This window comes from Somniosus microcephalus, chromosome 23 (assembly GCF_052327205.1).
Source record: "Somniosus microcephalus isolate GS21.2 chromosome 23, FLI_Smic_1.0, whole genome shotgun sequence".
Lineage (NCBI taxonomy): Eukaryota > Metazoa > Chordata > Chondrichthyes > Squaliformes > Somniosidae > Somniosus > Somniosus microcephalus.
The window spans coordinates 12,171,365-12,195,939 of NC_141009.1; the positions used below are offsets into that span (position 1 = coordinate 12,171,365).

At 44.6% G+C, this 24,575-nt stretch overlaps 1 protein-coding gene across 4 annotated transcripts in view; it reads right to left on the reverse strand.

Moving 5' to 3' along the window:
- kcnt1b (potassium sodium-activated channel subfamily T member 1b) overlaps positions 1-24,575 on the reverse strand; it is a 517,853-nt gene that overhangs the window by 66,799 nt on the left and 426,479 nt on the right. For all 4 annotated transcript variants that reach the window (XM_085965398.1, XM_085965396.1, XM_085965395.1 and 1 more), the window contains one exon: positions 11,873-12,089. In XM_085965398.1, coding sequence (XP_085821524.1) covers positions 11,873-12,089 — 217 coding nt within the window. The remainder of the gene's footprint in view (positions 1-11,872; positions 12,090-24,575) is intronic.

Here is a 24,575-nt window from a genome sequence, read left to right on the forward strand (position 1 = left end):
ACCATCAACCCCTCATCTCCATATTCAACCCTAAAAAGGGTGTTCCCATTATGACAGCGCAAAGGCTACAGAGGTGGTCCCTTTTTCTAGGGGCACACCAATACAACATAGAATACAAAGGATCAAAACAGCATGGGAATGCTGATGGTTTATCGCGCCTACCGTTGCCAACGGTAGAAGAGGCACCTACAGTAGACCCAGTGGAGATGTTCCACTCTACCATAGTGGAATGTCTACCAGTAACAAATTCTGCCATTGAAAGGGAGACGAGAAATGACCCGACTCTCTCACGGGTCTACGATTTAACAGTGAAGGGATGGCCAGCACATGGCGAACCACTGTTGCCAGCATTCTCGCAAAGAAGAGAACAGCTGTCAGTGTGCCGAGGAACCTGGATGTGTGGATCCAGAGTGGTGATTCCACCCAAACTCCAGGATAAAGTGCTAAAGGAGCTTCACGAGGGGCATCTGGGTGGAGTGAAAATGAAGAACCTAGCTAGGGCGTTTGTATGGTGGCCAGGTATCGATGGAGACATCGAAGAAATGACCAAGAGCTGCCTAGGATGCCAGAAGGTCCAAAACGCTCCATCACAAGCCCCTCTACATCCATGGGAGTGGCCCTCATCTCCCTGGCAAAGGGTGCACATCGACTTTGCTGGTCCATTTATGGACTCAATGTTCTTAATCGCGGTTGATGCACACTCCAAGTGGCCGGAGGTAATAAAGATGTCCTCCACCACCACGGAAAAAACCATCACAGTATTAAGGACCATATTTGCCAGGAATGGGCTGCCGGAACAGATCTGTTCTGATAATGGACCGCAATTTGTGTCTGAAGAATTCAGGAAGTTCTTAAAAAACAATGGGGTTAAGCACTACACGTCCGCCCCATACCATCCCGCCACCAATGGATTGGCTAAAAGGTTTGTCCAGACCTTCAAGAAGGCCATAAAGGCCATGGGTAATGAAGACATAAAACTTCAGCACAAGGTGGATAACTTCTTATTCGCATACAGGAATGCAACACATATGGTTACCAACCAAACTCCCGCCATGATGTTCTTCAATAGAAACCTAAGATGCCGGCTGGATTTGGTCAAGCCCAACATCAGAAGGGACGTGGAGAACCGGCAGTTTCAAGGCATGAATGAAAGGCCAACTAGAACCTTCCAGATAGGTCAACAAGTTTTGGCCCGGGACTACCGTACCGAGAAATGGCAGCCTGGAACTATCTGCACACGACTAGGACCACTGATGTATACCGTGGACATCGGAGAAAGCATAATAAGGCGCCATGCTGACCAAATCAGAGTCATCCGAAAAGGGACAACCTACACCACAACTCTATACGTCTAACGATGAAGTAGAGATACCCATATCTACCTCCGATCCGGTGATACTGGAACCCGATGAACCCGACACTGGCATTCAAGCTGAATCAGCCTTGCCAAAATAACCTACTACACCACCAGAAACTACTACACCCCCGAGGCGTTATCCGGACCGAGTCAGGAAGCCTCCTGTGAGACTGACTTATAATTAATTAACTACAGCAATGTGTATATTATTTTTCTTATAACATGTAATTAATAATTACTTAAAATATGATGTACTGGTTAGCTAAAAGGGGAGGAATTGTAGTGTATGTGCCTTTAAGAGCCCCAGGTGTGCTGTAATGCCGGTAATGGCCACTCGGGCTATATAAGCCTGTATATTGTGTATATCCGTTAGAACCCCCCCCAGACTTTGCTTAGTAAACACCTATGAACCAACTCCTGTCTTCAGTGTCTCTATCAACACACGGGCACTACACATTTCCCTGCATTGAACCTGCTACTTATATATAACCTTTTTAACTTGAGCCTTGTTAGAGATTTCAACAAAATTGTCAATGTCGCCTTGTCCACATCAGATTTTTTAAAATGTCTCCTGCTAAAGGTAAAGGTAAAGGGCGGGAGGTTTAGAGGGGATTTGAGAAAGAACTTTTTCACCCAGAGGGTGGTTGGAGTCTGGAACTCACTGCCTGAAAGGGTTGTGGAGGCAGGAACCCTCACAACATTTAAGAAGCATTTGGATGAGCACTTGAAATGCCATAACATACAAGGCTACGGACCAAATGCTGGAATATGGGATTAGATTAGACAGGGCTTGATGGCCGGCGCGGACACGATGGGCCGAAGGGCCTCTATCCGTGCTGTATAACTCTATGACTCTATGCTTTTCCTTCTTTTTGTTTATGACCATGCTGCCTTTTGCACCTTTGCTGGAACCAGTATGCAAAACCATCAGGTAAGTGACTTAAAACATATAAGCAGATTTAAAGCTCGAGAGAAATAGCCGGTGAGAATTGGGAGACGACGAAAGCTGAAATTTGCCAAGCTCATGCCCATTCCACTAACCAGTCTATCTCTGTAATTTCCTGCATTCTTCCTCACGGTTTACCATGCTTCCTAATTTGGTATCATCAGCAAACTCCAAAGTCATTGCTCTTGTGCCCAAGTCCAAATCATTTATATAAAGAGGCGGCAATATAAATCTCTGGGCCACACCAAAACCCCATCAATCCAAAAAACATTCAACTCTTCTTTCTGTCCCCTAACCGTACCATGTTTATTAATTTTAATAATAATGTTATGTGGCACCTTATTAAATGCCTTCTGAAAATCCACTAAAAAAAATCTTTTAAACTAATCAAGCATGATCTGCTCTGTACAAACTCTTGCTGACTGCACCTGATTAGTCCATTGGTTATCCTTCCTCCTTGGAACAGATGTGTCACACTGTCACCCACCAGTCCAGATGTTGACTGCCAGTCTTCTTTCCGTTTTTGACCTTCTAAATCTCCCATTTCGCTTCCTTTCTACACCATGTATATTTTCAGGGTTTTCTACTGTATTATCCACTCTAAGTCCATTAAATGGCTTGCTTTAAAATCCAATTTTTGCTCTAACCTCTCCATTTATTCAAGGAACCCCTGCCTTTGATGTACTTTTTTATATACTACTATCCAGAATACATTTAATGTGTGGTTAGACCACACTGAGAGTACTGCGTACAGTTTTGGCCGCCATATTATAAAAAGGATATAGAGGCACTGGAGAGGGTGCAGAGAAGATGTACAAGGATGATACCAGAAATGCGAGGTATACCTATCAGGAAAGGATGAACAGGCTGGGTCTCTTTTCTCTTGAAAAAAGGCTGAGGGGTGACCTAATAGAGGTCATTAAAATTATGAAAGATTTTGATAGAGTGGATACAGAGAGAATGTTTCCACTTGTGGGGAAGAGCATAACTCGAGGTCATCAATATAAGATAGTCACCAAGAAATCCAATAGGGAATTCAGAAGAAACTTCTTTACCCAGAGAGTGGTGACAATGTGGAACTCGCTACCACAGGGAATGGTTGAGGCAAATAGTACAGATGCATTTAAGGGGAGGCTAGATAAGTATATGAGGGAGAAGGGAATAGAGGGTTATGCTGATAGATTTAGATGAGGAAAGACGGGAGGAAGCTCGCGTGGAGCATAAACGCTGGCAGGGTCTGGTTGGGCCGAATGGCCTGTTTCTGTGCCGTATATCCTATGTATCTTATACATCTCTTATTTAAATAACTCCCTTTGTTAGTCTGCTGTTTGATATGCCATTTCTTCTTTTTTCCATCTGCATATTTGATGTGAATCTAATTAATTTATGGTCACTATTTCCCAAGTCTTCTCCCACCTTCAAGTTGCTTATCTCGCCTGCTTCACTACCCAGACCAAATTCAACAACAACAACTTGCATTTATGTAGCACCCTTAACGTAGTAAAACATCCCAAGGCGCTTCACAAGAGTGTTATTGGACAAATTTTGAAGCCGAGCCACATAAACAGAACACTGCATCCTTCTTTGCTGGACATGCAATACACCGATTAAAGAGAGAGTTCTGGATACATTCTAAAATCCCCTTCCCATTCTAACAAACTTTTATTTGACCCTAGTCCACCTTCGGATAGTTAAAGTGCCCCATAATCACAAACAGTGCTGCTAATGCAAACCTCTCTAAATTGCCTAAAATCTCAACCTTGATTTGTTCCCCACTATTCGGTGATCTAGTCCCAATATGGTAGCAAAATACTGCGGATGCTGGAAATCCGAAATAACAACAGAAAATGCTGGAAATACTCAGCAGGCCAGGCAGCATCCGTGGAGAGAGAAACAGAGTTAACGTTTCAGGTCTGGGACCCTTCATCAGAACTGGAAAAAGCTGGAAATGTAACAGATATTAAGCAGGTGCAGAGACAGGGGGGGGGGGTTTAGGAGGGGAGGAAGGAATTGAAAGAACATACTGTGAAAAAGTTGCAAATGGGAATGGCAAAATCATACTGCATGAAAAATGGGAGCAGGGATTATTATCTGAAATTGTTGAACTCCATGTTGAGTCCGGCAGGCTGTAAAGTGCCCAATCGAAAGATGAGGTGCTGTTCCTCGAGCTTACGTTGAGCTTCATTAGAACAATGTATTAGGCCGAGGACAGAGAGATCAGAGTGTGAGTGAAGTGGAGAATTAAAGTGACAGGCGACCGGAAGCTCAGGGTCACCCTTACGGACTGAACGGAGGTGTTCCGCAAAGCGGTTGCCCAATCTGCGTTTGGTCTCCCCAATGTAGAGGAGACAGCATCGTGAGCAGCGAATACAGTATATTAAATTGCAAGAAGTACAAGTAAATCGCTGTTTCACCTGGAAGGGGTGTTTGGGGCCTCGGACAGTGGGAAGGGAGCAGGTATACAAGTAAATTGCTGTTTCACCTGGAAGGGTCCCAATATGGTAACTGATCACTTATTATTTCTCAACTCTATGCAGACAGACTCTGTCTGAATATATGGAATCTCATTTTGTTTTGCCATTGGTATAAATGCACATTGCATCAAAAATCCCAGCAAAAATGTTTGTAAAATTATTTGGAAATTGGAAGATAAGAGATGCCATAAGAACATAAGAAATAGGAACAGGAGTCGGCCATACGGCCCCTCGAGCCTGCTCCGCCATTCAAGAAGATCATGGCTGATCTTCTACCTCAACTTCACTTTCCTGCCTGATCGCCATATCCCTTGATTCCCTTAGTGTCCAAAAATATATTGATCTCAGTCCTGAATACACTCAACGACTGAGCATCCACAGCCCTCTGAGTTAGAGAATTCCAAAAATTCACAACCCTCTGAGTGAAGAAATTTCTCATCATCTCAGTCTTAAATGGCTGACCTCTTATCCTGAGACTATAACCCCTAGTTATAGACTCTCCAGCCAGGGGAAACAGCCTCTCAGCACCTACCCTGTCAAGCCCTCTAAGAATCTTAGATGTTTTAATGAGATCACCTCTCATTCTTCTAAACTCCAGAGAGTATAGGCCCGTTCTACTCAATCTCTCCTCATAGGACAACCCTCTCATCCCAGGAATCAATCTAGTTGGAATGGAAGGATGCAGATTGGTAAAATGGAAACACAATTCAGAGACATAGGGGTCGATTTTCATTAAGCTGTCGGGAAGGAGGCGGGACTACAACTTTCGGGTTTTAGTCCCGCCTACATCGACGTCCGGCCAATCCACGCAATTTTCATTTGATTGCCCTTGTTGAGCCCACACAGCGGGCTCAGCGGGCCAATTAAGGGCCACCCGACAACAGGTGACGTCACAGACTGAAATTTCATCTGTCAAGAGGTCTTGACAGATGAAATATTAGTGTTTCACAGCTGTTTGAAGCTGTCAAACACTGACAGTCTAACTTCTAACCTGAGTCCTTCTATGCAGACTCAGTTAGAACTGTCACCGGCACTAAAAGCTGAAGACTGTCACTTTTGACAGCTCGCAGCCATTCAGCTTTCAGTGCCGGCTGAGTGATGGACTCCCGACGCCTACAGGAAGAAAGGCTGTTAAGGTAAGTACAGGTAATTTAAACTTCTTTACACACTTTAGACACACCAAACACACTTACCTTTGCACTCATGCACCCATCACTCACCTGAACACCGACATTGCAACCCCTCCAAGTCCTTCAACCCGACGGCCCACCTGCTCTAACCTGGCGTGGTTTGGAGCCGTCGGGAATCCCACACGACACCCCTCAAAATAGGGATTAGGCTAAAAACTGCCTGTTAACTACCTGTTAACAGGCAGTTAATTGGCACTATTCCCTTCCCGCCTCGGGTCGGCGGGTCCCAGTGCGGGGCGGGTACCCACCTCCTCTGAAACTTACGTGGAGGCGGGTTTTGGGCGGGATGGTGTCGGGACCCCTGAATTTGGGATTTTTGCCCCCCGCCCGCTTAAAAGCCCACCTCACGGCACACTGAAAATCTAGGCCATGGTGTAGGATTGACTAACTTACTAGAACCAGTGTAGTTAAATTGGTCATTCACACAGAAAATAAGCAGCACCTTTGGACTTTCAAAAGGCTTTCGATAAGGTCCCGCATAAGAGATTAGCGTGTAAAGTTAAGGCACATGGGATTGGGGGCAAGGTATTGACTTGGATAGAGAACTGGTTGGCAGACAGAAAGCAAAGAGTTGGAATAAAGGGCTCTTTTTCCGAGTGGCAGGCAGTGACTAGTGGGGTACCGCAGGGATCGGTCCTTGGACCCCAGCTATTCACAATATATATTATGATGATCTGGATGAGGGAACTAGATGTAATACCTCTAAGTTTGCAGACGACACAAAGCTGGGTGGGCGTGTGTGCTGTGAGGAGGATGCTGAGAAACTCCAGGATGATTTGGACAGGTTGGGTGATTGGGCAGAAGCATGGCAGATGCAATAGAACGTGGATAAATGCGAGGTTATCCACTTTGGTGTCAAAAACAAGAAGGCAGATTATTATCTGAATGGCAATAGATTGGGAGAAGGGGAAGTGTAACGAGACTTGGGCGTCCTTGAGCACCAGTCGCTGAAGTTAAGCATGCAGGTGCAGCAGGCGGTTAAGAAGGCAAATGGTATGTTGGCCTTCGTAGCGAGAGGGTTTGAGTACAGGAACAAGGATGTCTTGCTGCAGTTGTACAAGGCCTTGGTGAGACCACATCTTGGGTATTGTGTGCAGTTTTGGTCGCCTTATCTGAGGAAGGATGTTCTTGCCATGGAAGGAGTGCAGCGAAGATTCACCAGGCTGATACCTGGGATGGCAGGAATGACGTATGAGGAGAGATTGGGTCGATTGGGCTTGTACTCGCTGGAGTTTAGAAGAATGAGAGGGGATCTCATTGAAACTTATAAAATTCTAACAGGACTAGACAGACTAGATGCAGGAAGGATGTTCCCGATGGTTGGGGAGTCCAGAACCAGGGGTCACAGTCTAAGGATAAGGGGTAAGCCATTTAGGACAGAGATGAGGAGGAATTTCTTCACCCAGAGAGTGGTGAACCTGTGGAATTTTCTACCACAGGAGGCAGTAGAGGCCAATTCATTAAATATATTCAAGAAGGAGTTGGATATGTTTCTTAAGGCTAAAGGGATCAAGGGATATGGGGAGAAAGCAGGGACAGGGTACTGAATTTGGATGATCAGCCATGATCGCATTGAATGGCAGAGCAGGCTCGAGGGGCCGAATGGCCTACTCCTGCTCCTATCTTCTATGTTTCAAACTTTAAAACAGCTTTGTGATTAAATACACGCACACTTTAAACCTTTTCACACTGACATAAATACTGTTCACCTTTTAGCCGAAGCCCTCACTTTATACCGCAGCTAGATGTTGCGATGAGAATACAGCAAGATTGGTATTCTGGAAGGATGGAGTCAAATGGGCCAAAGGGACATCTTCATCCATCTTATGTCAGCTATGGGGTCAGCAGCTGCTTATAAAGAAGTGCTGGGGGGAATAAATTGTTATTCAGCAATGCAAGGGAGAAAGGTAAACCACTGCTGCAAGAATCTGTAGGTTTCTACTGGGATCCAGGCAAGTACTTTGTCTTATGCATCAGGCATTCTTACTATTTCAGAATGGATTTTATTGAAATGGAACCTACTGCATTCTGGTTTAGAGAAGTTACAGCGTCAAAGGAATCTCATCCTTTGTGAAACCTGACAAACCTGATTGAATTTTTTGAAGAGGTGACTAAAGTAGTGGACGGGGGAATGTCTATGGATGTTATTTATATGGATTTCCAGAAGGCATTTGATAAAGTCCCACATAAGAGACTGTTAACTAAGGTAGAAGCCCACGGAGCTGAGGGCAAATTATTGACCTGGTTAGGAAATTGGCTGAGCGGCAGGAGACAGGCAGTCAGGGTAATGGGTAGGTACTCAAATTGGCAGGAGGTGACTAGTGGTGTCCCGGGATCTGCATTGGTGCCTCAACTATTCGCAGTATTTATTAACAAATTAGATGATGGCATAGAAAGTCATATATCCGAATCTCATTGAATGGTGGAACAGGCTCGAGGGGCTCAATGGCCTACTCCTGTTCCTATGTTCATCCCCAACCCCCTGATTTGTACCTTTCTAACTATTCAATATCTAAGAAATTGTACCATCAACATGCTCATCAAACTGTATCTTCACACATCGATGCATATGCATCTACCTTTGATCGGAGAAGGAAGCATAAATCATAACCAAACTCCCCAATCTGCGAATTAATTCTCTAAATCACGGAAACTCCATTAGAGAGATTTTCTTGCAAATTGGTGCAGGTCCCTTGCTGGGAATTCAAGTGAACAGCTTCTCACTAGCTGATTACAGACGGCAAGAGTGCCCCAGGTGGGCAGAGGAAAAGCTTATAGGACACCCTCAAAGCTTCCTTGAAAAAGTGCACCATCCCCACCGACACCTGGGAATCCCTGGTCCAAGACCGCACAAAGTGGAGGAGAAGCATCCGGGAAGGCGCCGAACACCTCGAGTCTCTTCGCCGGGAGCAAGCGGAAGCCAAGCACAAACAGTGGAAGGAACGCACGTCAACCCAAGCACCCCACCCACCCACCCCCTTCAACCACCGTCTGCCCCACCTGTGACAGAGACGGTAGGTCCCGCATTGGACTCATCAGTCACCTGAGAACTCATTTTTTTAGTGTGGAAGCAAGTCATCCTTGGTTCCGAGGGACTGCCTAAGAAGAAGAGACAGACAGCAATTTTCCGAATTCATGTCACCGACGGGTCTTACATATTGGGAAATCGTGGACGTGCTGCTCACGGGTTTCCATCCCTCAATGGTGTGAGCAGCAGGCCCTCAATTTCCCAATCTGTGTCGCGGTGGAGCGAGGCTCCCTATAACGTGCCACACTGTAGCAGTTTTACCTGGTGGCAACTTAAATCCTAAATTCTTTGCTCAGTTCTCTGGACAAGACTGCATTTTAGCCCCCCAAAAAAAATACGTTTTTCTCCCCATGGAAAATATTTGGTAAAGTTACAATTCTCTGCAAATGGCTTAGGAATATTTTAAAAACTCAAGTCAGCACATTAGTCATGTACTTTTCAATGGGATTCTCCTACCTCATTAAGTTATATGATGATGATTAAATCATGAACAATGTAGGATTATTTGTAAGTCGGTCGAACAAGAATGGAAGATCCTTGGAGGGTTTCCCCCTGGAAGTATAACCATTTCTCAGGGGGTCTTGTGCTTGATGATAGATTCTTTACTGGAACTTTCTTTATTCAGCTCAGGCTCCCTTTGTGATTTTTTTTTCTAATATTATGCACATTGCATAAAAAAAAACCCCAGCAAATATGTTTGCAAGGTAAAATTATTTGGGAATTGGAACATAGACAATGCCATGGAATGGAAGGAATACACAATTCAGAGACATGGGGCTGGATTTTCATTGGGCCGTGGAGTCAGGATTGGAGGCGTGTGGGGGTTTAAAATCCCGAAATCGGGGGTCCCGACCCCATCCCGCCCCCAACCCGCCTCCATGCCAGTTTCAAAGGAGGTGGGTACCCGTCCCGCACTGGGACCCGCCTCCCCGAGGCGGGAAGGGGATTAGTGCCAATTAACTGCCTGTTAACAGGCAGTTTTTAGCCTAATCCCTACTTTAATTGTTGAAATGTGGGATTCCCGACGGCTCCAAACCACGCCAAGTTAGCGAGGTGGGCCATCGGGATGAAGGGCTTGGAGGGGTCGAGATGTCCGGTGTTCAGGTGAGTGATGGGTGCATGAGTGCAGAGGTAAGTGTGTTTGGTCTGTGTAAAGTGTTTAAAGAAGTTCTACTAACCTTTACTTACATTTACAGCCTTCCTTCCTTCAGGTCTCGGGAGTCCCTCATCTCACCGGCACAGAAAGCAGAATGGCCGCGAGCTGTCAAAAGTTGCAGCATTCAGCTTTCTGTTCTGGAGAGATCTCTAAATCAGCCTGAGAGGAAGGAATTAACTTAGTGTACAGATTGTCAGTGTTTGACAGCTTCAAAGAGCTGTCAAATGCTGATATTTCATCTGTCAAAAGCTCTTGACAGATGAAATGTCAATCTGTGACGTCACCTGTTGCCGGGTGGCCCTTAATTGGCCTGCTGAGCCCGCTGGGTGGGCTCAACAAGATCAATCAAGTCTAAATCACGTGGGTTGGCTAGAACTTGATGGAGGTGGGACTACAACCCCGAAAGTTATAGTCCCGCCTCCTCTCCGACTCCTCAATGAAAATCCAGCCCATGGTGTAGGGATGAATAACTTGCAACAACCAGTGCAGCTGAACTGGTCATTCACACTGCAAATAAACAGCATCTTCAAACCTTAAAACTGCTTTGTGACGCGCGCTCTACGGGGGAGAAATTCATTATAGCCACGGTTGGGGTGCTAACTTTTAAAAGTTGAGAAAATTAGCGCCGGGCACTAATGTTTCTAAACTTTAAAAAAAATCGGTTTCATGCTCCCAGAAGGAAGCGGAACAGCAGATCAAGCGCTCCACTCTTGGAGCGCAATCGGCAGCAGACGGGGCGGAGACTTCAGCAGCGCTGCACACTGGGCCGTTCAAAGGCTCCTTTCCTCCCTGAAAGGGAAGGTCCATCGCTGCAGGCTCTGCAATAGAAAAAGTACCTACCTGGACCACCAAGGGAGCCGCGATCCCACGCGATCAGCCCGGCACTCAAGCAGATCGATCGCGGGCAGGAACCCGCAAAAAAAAAGCGGAACAAGAAAGGTAAGTTTTTTTTTATCTCGGCCACCTCGCCTTTAATCATCGCCCCCGAAGCGGCCGGCCACCCGATGCGCGCCTCCTGCAGCTGTCGGTGTTTTCAGGTCCGGGGCGCTACTGGGGCGATGACGTCGCGATCTCCGGGCGAAGGAGATCGGGGTGCAACACTGTAGCACGCCGCAAAACCCCCGCCCAATATGGCGGGAGTCGATGACAGTGCGCTCCCGGTCGCAAAGCTATTTGCGCCCCATTAGCGCCCCCCCCCCCCCCCGGGGCACCTAATTTCGCCCACTAAACCTTTTCACACTGACATAAATCTCTATTAACCTTTAAGCGGAAGCCCTCACTTAAAACACAGCTAGATGTTGTGATGAGAATACAGTAAGATTGGTATTCTGGAAGGATGATATCAAATGGGCCAAAGGGACATATTCATCCATCTCATGTCGGCTATGGGGTCAGCAGGTGTTTATAAAGAAACGCTGGGGGAAATAAATTGTTATTCAGGGAGCAAAGTAAAACACTCTGAGACCTCAGGTGTCAGATGATGAACTTGAGCAGTTTTGTGATTCATGTTATCTGAATCCCTCAACTGGATAACTGCATTCAACACACCAGTAGGGATCTATGGTTTTATAAAATTGCCACCCCCCCGCCACCCCACCCCACCCCTCAGATATCAAAATAGTTTACAGCAATCACAAGCATAAATGGAAATGGCTTCAGACCAACTTATCGACAGTTAACGTAGTTAGTCATTCAAATTCATCATTAAGGCGGTCACTCACTCGGGGGCAGGTAGGCTCTCATCATCAGATGGATTTGCCTCATCCTCTGATTGGTCGCTTAAGAGGTCACATGGTAAAATGGCGGCGGTGTCAGCAATCTCAAGGACAGGCGCAATGCTGGGCCTTCTACTTCCTGCTCCATTTTCCGTCGGCAAGGTCAAGGTGGCGCCACTGGACGGGCGGCACTCTGTATTCTGTAGATCCATAGCGACTGTACCTAGAAGAGAAAGAAGACAAAAGGGTCAAAACATCAGCGTAGTCATGAGCAAATAAACCCGCCACTAAGTATAGTAAAGAAGGTGGCAGGGCACAGGCTACCCGACTTCAACTCCAGGTAAGCAGAAGCCAGTTTCTCCCCAACAGATAGGAAGAGATGTGGCTGGTCATTTATGAGCACCTGGTTATACAGCTGCTTTGGTAGAAGCCTGGAAACAGGCCACCTCCCTTCTCTTGGATATGGCTGCTACTTGGTGTGACAAGACCACAAAAAGGGAAAAAAATAACAAATATTTTTTCAAATTAAAAAAAATTACAGCCTGTTCAGAGGGAATGTTCAGGTCAAGGGGTCATTTACTGATGCGCAGTTTCTCACAGAGCACTAGTCTCAGATTAGGATCAGATCTTTGCTCTTTGGTGGCACCTTGATCACATTCCTATATATTTTTTTAAATCTACATTGCCCTAAAGGCATGGAAATAATTAAATTGATGCAATATGTTGCTCAATAGTAAAGAAATACAACTTACTAAGTGCGTTCCAAACACTCAAACAGCATCGCTTGAGTTGCATTACAAATTCTGGAGCCATTTTAAGTTCCGGAAATGAGTGGCAGCCATTTTTTGGGAAAACCCAATTATTTTAATGTTTCCCGTGTGCAAATGAGGCACATTTTCCTGTAAGATTGACAAACTCCTGTAGTGATATAGGAGTGCTGATTTGCTCGTGTAGGAAGTTTAGGCCAGGATAGCTGCTTTATAGACATTATACTCTACTCTGGCAACCAACCAACGTCACCAATAATAAAAACAAAAAATCAACTTTGCACTGCCTTTGGGGGATCTTGCTGCGTGAAAAAATGTATTCTAAGCAACATGCACTTGTCCTGCTCTGTAAATGTTTTAATAAAGTGTAACCAAAGCTGTGGAATTAGCTAATCAACTGAATAAAAACTAAGCTCAAGTAGAACCAGTGAGCAGGTTACTTTATCTTTGTCACCGATGTTCCGTTCAATCTCATTTGCTTTCTTAATCTTGCCTAATCGAAAGATAAGCTCAACGTAAGCTCGAGGATCAGCACCTCCTCTCTCGATTAGGCACTTTACAGTTATCTGGCCTCAACATTGAGTTCAACTATTTCAGACCAGAACCACCACTCCCATTTTCTGAGACAACAGGAACTGGTAGTGGTTCTTTTTTATTCGCTTATAGGATCTGGGCGTCGCTGGCAAGGCCCAGCATTTATTGCCCATCCCTAGTTGCCCTTGAGAAGGTGGTGGTGAGCCGCCTTCTTGAACTGCTGCAGTCCGTGTGGTGATGGTACTCCCACAGTGCTGTTAGGGAGGGATTGTGACCCAGCGACGACGAAGGATCGGCGATATACTTCTAAGTCAGGATGGTATGTGACATGGAGGGGAACTTGGAAGTGGTGGTGTTCCCATGCGCCTGCTGCCCTTGCCCTTCTAGATGGAAGAGGTTGCGAGTTTAGGAGGTGCTGCCGAAGAAGCCTTAGCGAGTTGCTTCAGTGCATCTTGTCGATGGTACACACTGCAGCCACGGTATGCCGGTGGTAGAGGGAGTGAATGTTTAAGGTGGTGGATGGGGTGCCAATCAAATGGGCTGCTTTGTCCTAGATGGTGTCGAGCTTCTTGAGTGTTGTTGCAGCTGCACTCATCCAGGCATTCTGCTGTAACCATTCCTCTGGATCCATCTTTTGTTTCTTTACTTATCCCATTACCATCCTCTTCTGCTTTGCACCATCATCCCCGTTTGCCATTTGATCACTACTGCCCTTCACCCTATCACAGACCTTCCCCTTCGTTTCCCCCCCCCCCCTGTACTTGCTTAAAAACTGTAAACTTCTTCCAGTTCTGGCGAAAGGTCACCGACCTGAACCGTTAACTCTGTTTCTCTCTCCACAGATGCTGCCTGACCTGCTGAGTATTTCCAGCATTTTCTGTTTAGTCAAAATAGTTTTGAAACCAACATTAGGACGAACTTTCTAACCAAAGTATATTGAATGTTTGGAACAGTCTGGGTCAGCAGAGACAGAAACATTTGGGATGTTTAGCAAGAGACTTAATACTATAATGAGAGAGATAACCTGGTGGAAGGATGAGTTTTGATAGACTGAATGGTCTTTTTTTTGCTTCTTTTTTTTTAAATGGCTCGGATTTTCCAGGGCCTTCCCCTTCGTTCTTTCAGCGTACGCGGTTGTAAGCGCCCAGCAAGTTATGGGTTTCCGAGTGCGATACGCATGCGTGAAAACTCGGCACTTGCGATCTGTCCAGTTTCTGCTGGACAGATCGTACGAATCCGAAGGAAATGGACATTCGCTGGCGCAGGGTGGGGCTATTTGCTATTTGCCCAACTACTGCCCAGCAAATACCCACCAAACCCTTATGCCTGGTCAGAGCAGGCGTAGGGCCTTCTTTTACCCGCGTGAGGGTTTAAATAAACATTAAAATAAATTTTTAAAAATAATTTAAACTTTGAAAAACCTTTAGAATTAGTTTAGGTTATTTTTGGCCCCTTTAAAATTTATTTTTCAAAATATTAAATTTTTGTTTTAAATGTTTCATTAAATTGTCTTTTAATTAATTTTAAACCTGTGATGATTTATTTTTATTTAGGTTGTGTGAAAGTGTGTTTTTTGTGTGATTCCTATTGTGTTTATTGGGGATTCCGTACGTAAATGGAATCTCCGTAAGCAGAATGGGAATCCCCCTTTTTGATTGGTTGGGCCGGCCCACCTGATCCCAGGGGTGCTCGCGAACCGCCTCCGCCCCCTGGGATACGTGGGCCTTTACACCGGCCTACGCTGGTGCCCAGAAGCGCGAATCTTCGTAGGTCCGGGGCCATCGGACAAGTACGGATTTTACTTGCGGTTCGGAGGCATGTGCCCGCGGGAAGCCTCCGACCGCAATTTCAGGGCCAATGTGTTTTGCCGTTACGTGAGCCCTTTGTGATTCTTCTGTTTGTTGCATCTCCATCTACTACTCTACTATTATGTGCTCCCTAGACGAGGGAGTAACATTGGCGAGTAGCTGGCAGCCTGACATCGCTTCGAGGCCCACTGGTGCACAGGTACAAAAAATAATTACAAAGGCTAATGGAATGTTGGCCTTTATCTCCAGAGGGCTGGAATACAAAGGGGTGGAAGTTATGTTACAGCTGTACAGAGCTAGACCCCCATCTGGAGCACTGCATTCAGTTCTGGGCACCGCACCTCGAGAAGGATATATTGCCCTTGGAGGGGGTGCAGCGCAGTCACTGGAACGCTACCGGGGTACAAAGGGTTAAATTATGAGAACAGGGTGCACAGACTAGGCTTGTATTCCCTTGAGTATAGAAGATTAAGGGGTGAGCTATTTGAGGTGTTTAAGATGATTAAAGGAGTTGATAGGGTAGAGAGAGAAACTATTTCCTCTGGTGGTGGGGGGGAGGAGTCCAGAACAAGGGGCCAGAACCTTAAAATTAGAGCCAGGCCGTTCAGGGGTGATGTCAGGAAGCACTTCTTTACACAAAGGAGTAATGGAAATCTGGAACTCTCTCCCCCAAAAATCTGTTGAGTCTAGGACTCAATGGAAAATTTCAAAACTGAGATCGATAGACTTTTGATAGACAAGGGTATTAAAGGTTGCAGAACCAAGGCGGGTAAATGGAGTTAAGATACAGATCAGCCATGATCTAATTGAATGGCGGAACAGGCACGAGGGGCTCGATGTTCCTAAGTGGTCTGTATAAGCAAACGTGAGATCTCCAAGTGCCTCTCTGGTGTCATTTGTCATCTTTCATCAACTAAGTTGAAGCCAGCCATGAGAGCTTACTAGATTTTAGACCCTAAACCTTCCATAGTACCAGAAAAAGCATTTGTGACAGATCTTCCTACAGTGTGTGTTTAACTGTGGTGCCCTCTGCAGATACCCTTGGTATTTTCAAGTGCTCAATGGCAGAATGCAGTGCAGATATCACTGATGAAGGAAGTGGCAGTCCCTAAAGAAAGACTTGCATTAATATAGCAACTGACCAACAACAACAACAGCATCTTGTATTTATACAGCACCTTTAACATAGTAAAACGTCCCAAGGTGCTTCACGGGAGCGATAATCAGACAAAAATTTGACATCAAGCCACGTAAGGAGATAGTAGGACAGGTAACCAAAAGCTTGGTCAAAGAGGTAGGTTTTAAGGAGCGTCTTAAAGGAGGAGGAGAGAGAGGCGGAGAGGTCTCTCAGAAACATCAGATAAGGGCTTCACACAATGAATTATTTTGAAATGCGGTGACTGTTATCATGTAGGCAGATATGTACACAGCAAGATCTCACAAACAGTAAAAAAGATGAATGACCAATTAATCCGTGTATATCTGGACACTGGACGCCAAGAGCAGAATAAGAAAAGCCCGTGCAGAAACTGCACTCGGTGTAGACGTTTATCATCTTTGGAAACCTTATTTTGTGATGAAGTACAAAGTGGATTATTCTCCACATTCCTTTTTGTGTGGTCTTTTTCAATGTCACCCGCTGATTATGTAACACATGATTTGTGAACACCCAAGCCAGTGGAGTAAATGAAGGACATTTAGCGATTTGGAGGCTGGGAAATGAACACATTAATACCAACAATACAATTAACCAATACCAAAGTAAAAACAGAAAATGCTGGAAACACTCAGCCGGCCAGGGCAGCATCTGTGGAGAGAGAGAAACAAAGTTAACGTTTCAGGTCGGTGACCTTTCGTCAGAACTGCCATAGTATAATCAATACTAACTTTTGGGGAGGGGAATGTGTAATGCACTATGTAAGAAAATTCACCCAACCAAACGCCTACACAGTGAAGCAAGACACAAATCTGTTTCAGCAGGTAATCCCTCCAAGTGAAAGTAAATTACTTTGTACAAATAGGAGATATGAGGGACTGATGGTCTTTGCAATAACTGTTTGCTGGAAGGAGAGAAAGGTCCTGAATCAAGTAGCATCAATACCAGTGTTGGTACTAGAGATATGACTTGAACTTGTTCTTCTCTGGACAATGATGAGGAGGTGGTGTATCAGGGCAAGGGCACTGGAAGTGCATTTATGCACTAGTGTTTGGCTCAGGAGACAGTCCTGTCTACTAAGACAGTACAACAACAGTAATGAACTCAGCCCACCCATAAAGGCCAGCAATGCAGTCTTTGACGATACTAACCGCTTTGGACTGTCCTCTGACACTGAGGAAGGTCCACTGCCAGAAACAGAAAAGCCCGTGACTTTTGAGCAACTGCAAATTTGCTTCAGTGTTGCCGCCCGTGCTCAGAATCCAATCTGCAATGTTAATGGGGTGAATGCGAGGGTCAGCGCAGCCTCACCACATTGCTTTCACGGGAAAAAGTTCCGTAGTATAAGTGTGTAAAATCACTGCCTACAGGCAAAGCTCACCATGCAGAACAAGGCTAATTTAGTGGTGACCTTGAGTTAGCGCTTCAAAATATTTTGTTGTCCCTGTATCAGCAAGGTAGTTTCAGTACAAATGCAAATACTGGGGACAAGGGCATCAAAGGTGGAGGTGAGGATGTGATTGAGCAGATTGGTAGCTGCAGAAATATCATGGCAAATGGAGGGCCAAAGGCTAGAGAGTTGGGAATTTGAAAGTGCCTTTGTAAGTGACTTGGGGGAGAGTTTTTTTTCCAGGGGCAGCGCAGAAGGAAGTGGGTTTGGAAGGGGGAAGAGGGGATGTGAGTGGAGAGGGCTGCAAGGAAGTGATCAGAGATGGCCTTACCTGTGCTGGAGATGATGGGAGTAGAGAGGCCATGCGAGATGGCAAAGTCGAGAGGGGTGGCCATGAAGATGGGTAAGATTAAGATTTCAGCAGCAGGGATCAGGTCTGAGGAAGATTTATTAAGACAGGAAAATCTTGTATTCCAGGTATGGAATGACAATTATCCCTATCTGCACTGTAAGCATATAAATACATGGAGTAAAGGCTATTTGTCACATTAAGATTGTTCCTTCCACAATTTTCCCCATCATAGCAAAGGTTCTGTTGAGTTTCTCCTGTCCTCTAAAGGTAAATCAAGTAAAGCTCTAGACTACCTAAAGTTTGACTGGTCACCTTCCTTGGCATGGCATTTTTAAAGTTCCAACAGTCCAAGGACCACCATTTCCACGTAACATTCTCTTTCTGTACTTATCCTTAGAAACTTCAATTCCTTTTCTAACCATGCCATCTGACAAGGATGCCCCCTAAGCAGCATTAGTCAACCTCGCCAGGAGTGATATGCTGTCTGCAAGCTGTACTATGCATCCATCCATACCGAACAAGGATTGTGTCAAGTTCGGCAGGGGGCAAAACAATGGCCATCCATTTCCTTCGATTAAAACCTTCAGAACAGCATCCAATGCGATTTAAGTCATGCATTCCAACAATGCAACGGGTGCACGCATCTCAAGAGTTCATTAATAGCTTTTATCCAGAATTGTACAACAGTGTGGAAAAGAAAGCAAGCATGCTCAACAGCATTCCTGCAGAAATACTGGCAGAGGACATGGGAAGTTGCATTATAGCCAACACAACGAGCACTTGGCAACCTTCTCAGCAGCAGAGTTTGTATGCAGGCTATTGCTATTGCAATATCAGAACCTTCCAATTTCAAGCAGGTTTGCATTTTTCAAAAAAGTGTTTTTGTAAGTCGAAGTGCAGAGTACTGCCCAAGCTGCCCCAGGGGTATTATCAAATGCCCCAAGATTCTATCGCACTGCTCCAAAGAATGCTCTGCTACTGACAACATTGGCTTCATTCCTGATTTAGAATTGGGATGGGAGTTTCTGTTGCAAATGGTTTGTTCGAGTTTTCAGGATGCATGAAAATGCATGTAAGAGTGACAAAGACAATGGATTAAAATGCAATGACGAGTAGGGCAATAAATGGAAATCAGAAATTAGGTTGTACCTGGCTATTTCCTTTTATTATATATATATATATATAAATAACACAGGGAGAACTACAGTATGATTATGGACCAGCTAGTTGATAAATTGCAATATCTCCGACCACAACAGCTTATAACGATGGAGGAGAGACAATTATTCTTCAACAGTTGTCTTAAGTGGACATTATTATTGTGAGCCTAATTAGCAGCATGGGGACCATACAATTAGTTATTCTTTCTTACTTGCAGCTATTAACAGTGAGCAAACACTTCAGCTATCAGTTTTGTTTTTCTTGCACCTGAAAAGTGACCATCAACTTCAGTATGCTCTTTCAAAAAAACCCAGCCACGATGAATTAGAAGGCCGATTCCTCGATCAGGTGCTCCCAGTTAAGAGTGGCACCTTTGGCGAGCACTAGTTTGGGAAATCATAGGCCTACAGGCCTCGAGCTTCTATCCAGTTAAGTATCAGGGGCTGCAGGCCTGTGATTTTTCTGGTCAGTGTTCCCTGCGAGCGTCCAGTTGGGAATCAGCCCTAGTGTCTTTCACTGGTTACCGAGGACACTATTGGAAGAACTAACTGGGAAGGGTTATTGTACCCGATGGTGCTTTTGGGATCCTCTTATATCAGGCGCAACCTTTCAGAAGTAAACTTACTTTCCTCTCTTGTGTCTCAAGCTCCAAATACACTATCCACAGACTCTTCTTACTTCTTGCATCCTCAATGAGTTGAAATGAAGATCAAGTGTGCTGTCTCCTACTCTAACTCATTCTTCCTCAAGACCTTAAAACTGGAGCTTCCCTACCTCCCTCAGCTTTCTATTTCCTCCTACAACCTAGATACTTTTTAAAGCCAAACGTGGCTTCACCTAATCATTATCTGTTGGTTTATTTCACCTTCTTTCCTTAGTCGTGACCAGCACTGAGTCTGGACCCTTCACCTAGATTTCTCAATGTTAAATTAAAATCATGCCTCTCGGACTGTTGGGTTTAGTATTTCTCGCGAGTCAATTCTCTTGTTGATGTCATCAGTGTATACGGAGTAAGCAAAAGTATTTCAGAAAGAAAAATGGGCGGGGGAAGCATAATTTTTGTTTAATGAACCATTTGAGTTTTGGATACAAGCCTCCACCTTTACAAAACTTGTAAAAATGATCACTCAACAGACTTTATTAAAAATAAAACCTTGCCATTAATTTTTAGAAAAAAGGATAGATATTGCTACACAGCAACCATGGAAGCGCTTTAGGATGGCAAATGTGCGATACAAATGCAAGTTACTGTCGGCAATATTAGTGGATGAATGCTCAATGGATTTGTACCTGTCGGCTAATGTAATGCAGGTGTTTATTATAAGACCTCTATTAAAAGAATGGGAAGAGGAATGTGTTAAAAGCTCATCTGCTATCACCAACAGTAGTTTCTAGGCTATGCTTACAAGGAATTATGATTCAATTTAATATTTATTATCTGCGTCATTTTCCCCCCCAAAATAAATATTTTTGTTTCAACAGTGAGTGCTGATGACATTGTGGGGGAAAGGTCTATTGCTAGCAAAATTATAAACCTGATCTTATGATTTTATTAACTGTCGCCAAGATATGGCGTCTTTCTGCTAGCACACAGCAACCGGAGGACATCTTCCCCACTCTTAAGAGGAAATAGTTTGGATGCGTTACAGTACAAGGGAGCCAAAGCACCATCGGTAGATATAGGGCTGGAGTTTCCTCTGCATTTACACCCAGATACACCTCTAAGTTTGAAAAAGAAAATGGTTCCCAGACAAGGGGGGTGGTTAATATATTAAATGGAAGTTCTTTCCCCCCCTGACCCACCTTCCCCACCCAAGAGACTAAACAATAAACCTCCGTTCAGTCCGTAAGGGGGACCCCGAGCTTCCGGTCGCCTGTCACTTTAATTCTCCGCTCCACTCCCACTCCGACCTCACCGTCCTCGGCCTCTTGCGTTGTTCCACTGAAGCTCAGCGTAAGCTCGAGGAACAGCACCTCATCTTTCGATTAGGCACTTTACAGCCTTCTGGACTCAACATAAAAGTTCAACAATTTCAGATCATAACCTTGGCCCCTATCATATATATATTTTTTATCCACACTTTTTGTCTGTGTCTTTTTTTCTTCTCTCCCACTTGGCAGCTGTCTTTCATTCTGCCAGCACAATTTACACTTCATCTAGAGCCATCCTTTGTTTTTTAACCTGTCCCATTACCATCTCCTTTTGCCTTGAATATCTCTTAATGTCTCTTAACCTCTCCTGCCTTCTATCGTATCACAGACCTTCCCTTTAGTTCTTTCATCCCCTCCCCCCTTTCCCAGCTCCTACATTTGCTTAAAAATCTGTTCTATTTCCTGCTTTTTTCCAGTTCTGACGAAAGGTCATCGACCTGAAACGTTAACTCGGTTTCTCTCTTCACAGATGCTGCCTGACCTGAGTATCTCCAGCATTTTCTGTTTTTATTTTAAACGATTCATCAGCTTGTCTGGGTAATCAGACAAACACCTCTCGCCCATTGTGTTGGAAGATTCTTTGATCTCTGTCTGTGTGAAGCGAGGGCTAAGCGCAGAGACAAGGTCACCAGAAAGGCAAGTCTGGATTTTGGAAACAGGATGCTGCACATGCAGTCAGGCAGCAAGGGGACTGTGAAAGACAGGGGACTGCAAGAGAGGAGGTTCTGCCCTGAACTGTCGGACAGAATACACTGGTGTTTAATGCAAGCTCGATGGATTGAACTAAGTGAACCGGATTATAACTATTGCTCTGCACGTTTACAGAATAAAGCAGCTTAATGATTGAAACCAAGAGTCGCCTCATTTAGTTTTAACTTGGTCCACCTTCAGATTGAAGAGTTACACATGTAAAAAGATACCAATATCGGTTCAGGTCACAAGGGGGTTCCCAGTGTCACACCCTCGGCCCCCGCTATTGTACAAGTATAGAGGGCGGTACGAGTCAACTCCTATAAAAGTAATATATTAAGAGCGCTTATGGGAATGACTGACGCCACTGAACTCGGGAAGGTATCTATGGTGAATCCAAATTCCTAACAGTGTTCCGGCTTTAAAAATCAAAGTAACTAACAGGTCCAGCGTGATAGACAGCCCACTTAGCTGCTGTCCTAGTCTCTCCAGGGTTGATCTGCTCTCCTCTCCCAGTCGGTGCTTCTATCCTTATGCTGCTGGGCTTGCTTACTTGAATTGTGTGGGCTTAATGGTTTGAAATTTCGATTCTCATATTGTAAATCTGCCAATAGGTGTAGCACAGAGAACAGGTGTTTCAAACAGATAAGCCCACCAAATTCAAATTCAAACAGCTGAGAATGGAAGCAGTTATTGGTTTTGTAGTTTCAGACTCCCATGAGCTTAGGGTTGCCAACTCTGGTTGGATGTATTCCTGGAGGTTACATCACATGACCTCCCATCTCCAATATTTTTTATAACTAAACAAAAGCGTGCAAAGGAACTGAACACCACCCCACTCCCCCCCACAATTTTGTTTTTAATGCCCCTAAGATTTTTCGCCCTGCTGTTGTTCGCGGCAGCGCCCAGGAGATTAATCTTTAATTCCTGGAGACTCCAAGATAATCCTGGAGTGTTGGCAACCCCTACGTGAACCGAATGCTAGATGGGCATGAGCTGGGCAGAGCCAGCCTCACACGAGGCAAAAGGGCATGCTTTCCAGTACCAGTGTTAACACTCGGGGTGGGGATATAGCAATTCCCCCAGGCCCAGTAACTACGGTTGTTCCCATACTGGTTTACCACAATCCTAGCTCTCAAAAAAAATGGAATTAATTTGAGGGAGGGAAATGGATGGGTGGGGGGAGGAAACACTTGAGAACATGTATTTAATGCAAATGAATATTATTGCTGACATACAAAGGAAGATTGCAAATGTTGGAAATCTGAAATGAAACAGAAAATGCGCAACAGGCCAGTCAGCATCTGATAAAAAAAACAAAAGGCTTCATCTTTCAGCTGAGCATGTTCTGATGAAGGGCTATACTCAAATGCTAACCTATCTTTTTCATTTAAGATGCCACATGGCCTGTTGTGCACTTCCAACATTTGCTCCTTGTATTCGGTGATTACTGTTATTAGATTATGCTTCTAAACTCATGTTCCGCCATTTTATTAGGTGTACAGCATCCATCTAATAATGCACATCCATCCAATAACATTACATGCAATGCAATTGGAATTGCATAATCTAAACAATAATCCTATCTTATGCTTTGAGCACCACGAATTCAAGTTGCAATGAAGGTTACATTATTTAAAAAAATCAGACAGTACTCAGAAAACCCTTGCGGATGAGTTGATGTTGGGTGGCGGGAGGCTCATGCGTTACTTACCATAGGCTGTGGACTGGTTAACTTCATGTCACACACACACATACACAAAGGAGAAGAAAACAGTAACAGAAAAGGTAACAGTCAACGCAGAACTCCGCCAACAAGATAACACCTCATCGAGCAGTCCCGTCTTAGGTTTGAAATCGGAAAATTACATTAAACGTTGACTTAAGTCATATCTGTGACATGACCATGCCAAGCTTCAGGATTCCAAGCCTTGGTTGGCTGGGAAAACAGTCAATTGGTTTGCAGCCGTTCAGAGGCCAATGGTCATGAGGTAACACCCACCTCCTGAAAGGAGAGTAGAACCCAGGAATCAGAGGAAAAGCTAAGTAAACGTTTCGGAGTTAAAAAGAAAAGCTATGGTAACACTACTGACATGAATCTTGTCATTCATGTGAAAATGACTTATGTAATAATACTGGGCGACCTGCTGGTGGCGCTGTCCAGGGAGAGTATAAATACTCGGGCATGGGCCCAGCTTGCTCAGGACATTCTTTAACAGGAACTAGTGAAGGACACAACTAGATCTCCATGTTGAAAAACAGTTGATTAAAGCCTTGTTTAATACTCAGACCAAGTGCCTAGTAGTTTTTTTACGTCAACTACAGTGTGTTTTTTTTAAATTCGTTCCTGGGATGTGGGCATCGCTGGCAAGGCCGGCATTTATTGCCCATCCCTAATTGCCCCTTGATAAGGTGGTGGTGAGCCACCTTCATTAGCCGAACAAAGATAAAAGGTAAAATGAAAAAAAAGAGAATGAGGAAAAGGAAAGAAGGCAAGCAGAAGTAAAATTATCCAAAGGCTTTGTATTTATAGGGAGGATTATTTTTAATTGTCGAGTGCCAATATTGCTATCATGCTACGTCCGAGTTGAGTTCATTTCAGCATCAGGGAACAGGAAACCTGCTGAAGATGCTTGAGCTCTAAAGGTTAAATCAATAGCCAGGCAGAAACAGAGCCAGAAGGTAATCAGAATTAGTGTCATTAACTTTCAAAAGATGGGATACTTTTTAAGAAAATGTGTATACTGCTCATCGCGTTTTTAAAAAAAAAACATAGCCTTTTAACATCATAAATATCACAGTACCAGCATCAGCAACCCAGAGCTTGAAAACACAATGGCAGTTTGAACCGTGTCGCAAATTCATTAATTCCATAATTAACTTTGTCAATAAAACTTTGAAAATTAGAGTCTGCCGTCT